A 7,345-nucleotide genomic window follows, 5' to 3' on the forward strand; every position below is an offset into this window, starting at 1 on the left:
TGGAGGCAGGATCCGGGTTTAGTTACACTCTCAACCTACTCTAGCACAACCATTCCCACAGATTTGCATCTCCAGAGCATTTAGCAGGCAAGCCACAAAATATTAACGTTTCTGCACCGGTACATTTCCTTGCTGCACAGAGACAACTGTGATGGAGTGACAGCTTTGTGAGAGAGGGTGTGTGGTACTCAGAGTCTCACCGCAGGGCATACTCTTGGCTGCCCTGCGCCATGGATCAGCTCCTGTGCACACCGTAGGCTCTACAGGGCTGTACCCATGTGCACTGGCTCTGCTGCAAGATGCAGAAGTCAGGGAAGAGGCACATAGCGGTGGCGGTGTATATACGCAGGATATATGTCACCCTGAAGGAGGATGTTATTCTATACAGTAACATACACCTGGAATATATGTGTAATAAGCAAACAAACAAACAATAATTAAATTAAATTGTAGAGTAACAAACCTGGACACACTGAGTTTGCATCTGATCCCACGCTTTGTAAGAGGTAATGTGAGCCATTCTGGAAGACAGCGTTGTCTTATTTTCTGTCTTTTATCTTTGCAGTGTCCAGTGAAGTGGACAAGCAGCTCTTTATCCTCATCCCAGTCGTTCTGAGTCTGTCAAGTAGCCTCATCATATTCATGTTGATTGGCCAGTGCAAGAAAAGGTAAGCACCAAGGCAACCTGTCCACTCACTCAATGTGCTTGTATGTGGGTGTCTCCAACTGCAGTTATAAATGAAACAACATACTAAATATTAAGAACCAAACGTTAACAGATGCTCTAAGAATGGACAAACAACAATATATTTTCTGTAAAATTTGTGGCTTGTAAATGTGGCTTTCTCTGATATGAAATGCCTCACAACAACATGTACAGTCAGCAGAGACCCAAGTTCTGCTCATACAAGTCCAGAACAACATGCAGCAGTGACCTGCATGCACAGCATCCTAGATAATGCCGTTATCCTGCTCTAAACCACTCAGGCAGAAGAGATTTCCGCTGGCTGTGTTGAGGAACTGCCATTTTTACGGGCTAAGGCCTCATGCTCTTTACGCTCCTGTCCCTGGTGCATTCATGTCGGTGATGGCACGTGGGGAAAGCAGATGCACTTGTAGAATTTGTCCATATCCAGATCATTGGCACTGATATTTTCTTCAGGTCTAAAGGATCACTTAGAGACGACTGATCCCCTGTCACTGATAACTGTTATCTTTTTTTTATGGCTATACAGTGTAAGCAAGCGGGGTAGCGTGTCTCTTCCAGTCAGATGATTCCATGATTCTATGGTTCTGTGCCTTTTAAGCCTCACTGATGATGGAGGACTGGCTGTAGAAATACCTTCATGTTGTCCTCAGAGATGAACTAACACCTCTTTGGTAGCTGAACGCATGGAGTCTGAGGCACACACTCCATCTTTGTATCTGCCTTCTAAATGTTTTGGTTAGTGACATTCGAACAAAGCATAGATGCTAGCAAGAAAACTCTGGAAAGCAAATGCAGGAAATCCTGCATTGCCACTGGCCTGTGGTGATGTGCGACGGGGCTGCTGTCGCATGTCCCCAGCTGTCTCTCAGTGCTTGGAATAACAGTCTGTGCCCGTTTCAGATCCCCAGCAGGAAAGCCACTGCAGGCGTCGGTGGGATGCTGACTCTGCTTGTGACTGCTGTACTGTTTGTGTTCGGTGGATTGCTCTTGGAACATCATTCCAAGGACAGACAAGAAGTCCTGAACTTTCTGTAGCCCACATGGGTCTTCCACCGCTGCCACTTGCAAGGGTGATTGTTGCAATTCAAGTCCTCAGCGGGTTCAGGAAAACACTGGAGGAGCTTTGAACTGACTCTGGAGCAAGCCATTTCTGATAACAAGAGAAGAGACAAAAAAGGAAGCAGTGGAAACTGCCACGAATAAAGATAACACGTTGCTCTGTGGGTTTGGGTTTTTCTTAAGGTCTCTGGAAATCTGTCAACTGAAGGGTGGCGCCTCACACAGGGTGCTAGGTACAAACACCTGCATCTAGCCACTGTACCCCACCTCACTCTCACCACAGCTTCCTAGTCCTCAAATACTCGGCCCAATCAGAGCATCTGAATACTGAACAGGAGCTACTTGAGCTATTTATTTCATTCACCGATACGCCTTATCTGTTATGGAGCTGAAGTGGGGAGGCCTTGAGAGCAAATTTTTTTTTTTTTTTTTTTTTTTTTTTTTTTTTTTTTTTTTTTTTTTTTTTTTTTTTTTTTTCTCTAAAAAGGCCTGATCACAGCTACTGTAAAGAACAGATGCTTCAGAGAGGAAATGAGGGTTACTCTGGCGAAGACAATGTGAGAACTTACCTAGGAAGTGGGTGTTGGTATCAGAATTCAATGCAACGCGTAAGACGTCTCTGCCCACCATCTATTCATGTGATGAAATTCCAGGTGATGTTTAAAAAATCAGCACTACATGAGACACTGTCCTCCAAGCCCCTTCTGGAGGGTTGGTTTTATTTTTTTTGTTCTGGTCAAAGAACTAACCATCTTAAACCCAGGGGTTTACAATGCTTTCATTTCTTCTGAACAACGCAGATAATATATTTTCTTGCAGGAGCTTTTGTTCAAAATGGGAGTTTTTAGTGAACAGTGGAAGCTCAGAGAGAAACCCAAGTTTGCGTCAATCAGCTGTGTAAAGAGCCATGCTAATCCAGTCAGGCACAAGCCAACACAGCAAGTGCTGTCTTACACATCAGCTGCAAAATGATTCAACCACTATCAGCTGCTTCCACTGATAAATGGGCAACAACCCAATGGTGTTTGGGGAGCAACCAAAGGAGGAAAGCACCAGGAAAAAAATGATCTATGCACAGACTGGAGCAGAAATTAAGTTTCCTGGCTGTTGTTATTTTGGCCCAGAAGCAGCACCCAGCCCCGTCTCAGGGAGACCTGGCCTGCAGACATCTCCAAAAGACCCACATCAGGGCAATCCAAGGAAATGCATGGTTCATGCAAAAGGCTGGATGCGGAAGGCTCAGGACGGCATTTCCTCCTCTGTGTGATGGCGGAGAGCAGCTCCTTTCCTGGTGTCCTCCTGCCAGCTGCAGAGTCCCCTTCCTTTCCTCTCTGGTCTCCAGCAAGATTCTTGCAGTGCCGAGGTGCACAGCCCTACACCACGGCTGCCCCTGGCTGCCCCTGGCACGGGTCCTTTGCTCTGCCTTTCTCCAGAGGCTGGGCTGCGTGTGCCTCCCTGCAGATCCGTGGTCCACCAGGGCAGGACAGTCTCTGGGAGGACCAAGCCTGGATCTCTTGCTCTGCAGGATGAGCGTAAGTAGCTCAGCCAATCTCATCGTAGGTTTTTCAGGTACTTTCAGGAACTAGAAGACTTGGACACATACAAAACTGGGTAGCATTTGGATTCTGGGTTTTCAGAACTGCCACCAGGGTGGTAGTTACCACACTAATAATAATGGTTAAAACCAGACAAAGAACTAGAGAAAACTATTGGAAAGAGTCCCACTGAGTTTTGCTGTTACTGGAAGTAACTCCTGATAGGCCTCTGATGTGCTGCCAGCCTCTAGAACAGTTTCAATGTCTGCTAACAACGCATGAGCGTGCTGTGATCCCCCCAGGGGGAAAGCGAGGCAGGCAGCTGGCGCCGCCCTGCCGCCCTGGGTACGCTTCACCGTACCGGGACGCTGAGCACAGGCATTTGGAGAGCGGCAACCTTGAACTGCTGGACAGGTTTAAGCTGGGTTAAACCTTCTAGTCTAATTTTTGTCTAAAAAGAGGTAAGAAGAGAAGAAGTGTTAAAGAGAATGGGTGCAGGTAAGAGGTGACGAAGGAACGGATGTTGTACCTCCACAGCCAGAGCTCACTCCAAAAAAGATATAAGCTGTTTTGGAAACCACGAAATATAAAAGTTAGGCTGAAGGCTCCCTGGAAACCTGCCTAGTAACAGAGTGATAAATTAAGTACATCTACTTAGGTGTGTCTGTGTGTGGCAGCTTTACAGGAGAGTTTAGGTGAGGAAAGCTGGGCTTGGCCCTGGTGCAGGGCTCCCTGCCCACCGAGCTCACCCCTGCAGAGGGGGCTCACTGCAGCAGCAGCGAGACCCGCCCCACCGCTTTCCCACAGCATCACATCTGCGGCATGTCAAACTTTCACCCTGAGAGGTGGCCAGATGCTAGTCCTTCCTGACATCCTGAACCTTGCTAGAATTGCAGTAGTATGGTTTTTTCCCCCCGTGCTTATAGAATGTCACCAATAATTATGTATTTCTTTTGCACAGTATTTGCATTACAGTGGTTTAATTCATTTGCTGTAGTTCATAATTAATATTTTCAGTAAAATGCTTTTAAAATCTCCCCTTTGGCATACTCTGCTCTTATTGTTCCCACCTCATGTCTGGGTTCCCCGGTGTTTTTTTCACCTTAGACCCGCTGTCTGGTGAGGCATGTCTTTGCCAAACCTGCAAAGAGAACTCCTTTGCATACCCTTGAGTTTAGTGTCTCCTTTCTGTCTTTGACTGATAAGTCTTAGAGCCATTTGTTGAGAAATAAAAAGCAACATTTCCTACAGAGTGTTTTTCCCTGAAGAATGTCAATGCTTGTCAAACATATGAAAGCACGATCCTGTGCCTGCTGCAGGGAAGTGCAAAATCAGTTTGCATCTGTCATTTTCTAACTGCTTTTGGGAAACAGCAAAACAGGGAAGGCAAAGGCTAAGGTCTCTGAACTCACAAACCTGCCCTCCTTCTCTCACTGAAGTCTGTTTTCAAGTAGCCAACAAGACAATAATTTGAAAATCTGTTTCTTCATTATCCATCCTCACATGTTTTTATTTTTCTGGCTGGGCTCTGAATACAAGATTTTGAAGTGTTTCGACCACTATAACCTGTCAATGGCTGAAAGAAAGCTATAAAGGAAGGGTGGCATCTCTCAGGAGCTCTTTACTCCTCTTGCACCTGAGAAAATTAAAAGGTAGAAGTCGTACCGCTGTTTGAGGCAAATCTGCTGGTTTTCGATCTCATGCAGGCGCTTAGAAACCCCACGGCCACTGGGTGTCAGCACCTGTGCGTGGACGCAGAGGAGGAGGAGAGCGGGTGCAGCATCGCATCCACCAGAATTCAGTGTTTAGAGCTTCTCTCACTGAAGGCAGATGAGTTTTGGGGTTTTTTTTGTACTGCTGCGCGGGAAGTGTCACTTTCTCTCCATCATTCGGCGCCAGGCTGACTGCTGGGTAGCATCACTCCTCGTGCCTCATGGCATCACGACCACACTGACTGCTGCACTGACTGGAGCTGTGTCTCCCATGACACGTGCCAGCCAAAACCAGCCCCTGCCCTCCCTCCCGAACTCGTGCCACTGAACACCCACAGAAATACCCAATTGGAATAAACTGGAGGCTTGGCCGAGCGGTGTCTGAGCCCTGCTGTATGACCCTGCCTCACGCTGGCATCAGCTCCTGCATCCCTGAGCCACAATGGGCCTCAGCACCCATCTCCAAGCCACTGCAGCTCTAGGGAGTAAGATCTTGAAAGGGCATGAAAGAGCACAAACGTTCTGGCTTCAGCTTCCTGCTTTGGGAGTGCAATAACTAATGATATCATCACGGCTTGGCTTCGCAGACAAAGGTTTGGGAAGGGCTTTACCCACACTTACTGCAAGCGCGCTGATGTCATCCAAAAGCTAAAGAGCTTCATGGCCCACGCAGGTTTGCAGCCTGCTACCTTGTGCCACAGGGTACATTTGAAAGTGGTGTCAAGCTCTCTTTGTCCGTGTAGAAGCTGAAATTTCTCAAGATGGTCTGTGGTTCTCATGGCTTCGAGGCAAACAAGTACAGCTGATGCATGTGCTTAACAAAGCAATGTGAGGCAACATACTGTGGCTGAGCTGTCTGAACAGCTGAAACAGCTCTGCAAACCATCTGTGTCGAGATGCTTTTCCTGGAGTACAGAGAGATAAAACAACCAGCTGAGAAACAAAGGCCACCACAAGGTTTGCACCAAACCCGAGTATTCGCCTCCCTGCCTTCCTGGGCTGCTTGCCTCCTGTGCTGCATTTCCACCCAGACGTGCCCCAGGACTGCTCTGGCTGGGACAAAAAAATGCCTTTCAGTAAGCGTTACATCACCAGCTTTTTTTCTTTTTAAAAAGTAAACGAATCTAAAAATTCTAAATGTGGTCTTGACCTTTCCTTTTCTGATGCCTCTGCCCAGAAAACAACCTCGGTGTTTAAGTGTCACTCCACCGAGTGCAGGCGCATCCTTAAGCATGGGAGCTTGACGAGCATGGTGGCAGCGCTGCTCCACTTGTTTCTGACAGCAAGAGAGCCCACACAGCACCTCTGCCTTTTCTGAGACGCTGAATGAGGCTGCATTGCTCTGCCTCTGTTGGAAGGTGGGATAAGTCGCCCCAAGCTCCTGCAGCTGCAGTGGAGGGATTTGAGCCCTGGTCATTAAACTACGTTTTTTTCTTTCTTTGCCCAGGAAGCTGTGAATGGAGGCAGTAAAGGCACGTCACACCTTTGTTGTGCTTGGATGTCCTACCTCGCCAAGTTACCGGGGACTTGCAGGAGTCATTTTCGTTTAAAAAACCCCCAAGTAATAAATATCAGGGTTTTGGGGTTTTTTTGTTTGTTTGTTTGTTTTTCTTTTTTACATATCGTCAGGGAACTCCTTCCTTTATTAGATTTCATTTATCTAGATATCTTTATAATTTAAAAATCTGCAAAAGGTGGCAGAATGTTCTTCATTGGAATCCACAAAGTGGTGGAGAAAACATGCATTCCGAAGAGAAACACGAGATTCTTGGGAGAGGAAGCTCTATACTTCAATGCCAAAAATCGGTCAACCCAGCAGTCCCTCACCACTCAGGCACAGGGTCAGGCTCAGAGAACTGAAAAACTATTTATAGGCCCACATCTGGAAAGAAAGGTGACCCTGGAATGCAAGTGCCAAGTACCCTGCGTGAGCGTGTGCCGCTGTGAGCGTCCAACTGTCCTCAGCTCCGTCTTGCTGCAGGTCTGCTGTCAGTCCCCCTGCGTGCCAGCTGCTGCAGCAGTCCACAGCGAGCTTTTTCCGCTAGTCTGCTCGTTCAAATCCTGATCTTCACAAGGATTGCAACCTCCCAGCTGCCCTCGGACACAGTGACCTCCCCACTCCAAGCACCCCTCCCTACATGGCCATGACGCACAGTGCAACCTCAGCAAGAGCAAACATGCAAGGAGTGTGCTTAACCATCCGGTGCTCACAGCTTTCTCCATAGAACGGCTGAAAAAAATTAGCACAGAGAAGTTGTCAAGGGTTGGGCTGGCTACTAAACAAATGACAGATGCTCTCTATTAACCCCTCTGCCTTCCCCAAGGGAAAG

General features: G+C 47.5%; 1 protein-coding gene across 1 annotated transcript in view; it reads left to right on the forward strand.

Annotated features, from left to right (window-relative positions):
• The window catches only part of IL13RA2 (interleukin 13 receptor, alpha 2), a 12,959-nt gene extending 11,307 nt beyond the window's left edge, over positions 1–1,652 (forward strand). Inside the window, exons 9-10 of the mRNA XM_010135754.1 lie at positions 566–668; positions 1,610–1,652. Coding sequence (XP_010134056.1) covers positions 566–668; positions 1,610–1,652 — 146 coding nt within the window. The remainder of the gene's footprint in view (positions 1–565; positions 669–1,609) is intronic.
• Positions 1,653–7,345: the final 5,693 nt, after the last annotated feature.

This window comes from Buceros rhinoceros, unplaced genomic scaffold (genome assembly GCF_000710305.1).
Source record: "Buceros rhinoceros silvestris isolate BGI_N320 unplaced genomic scaffold, ASM71030v1 scaffold155, whole genome shotgun sequence".
In the NCBI taxonomy this organism is placed as follows: domain Eukaryota; kingdom Metazoa; phylum Chordata; class Aves; order Bucerotiformes; family Bucerotidae; genus Buceros; species Buceros rhinoceros.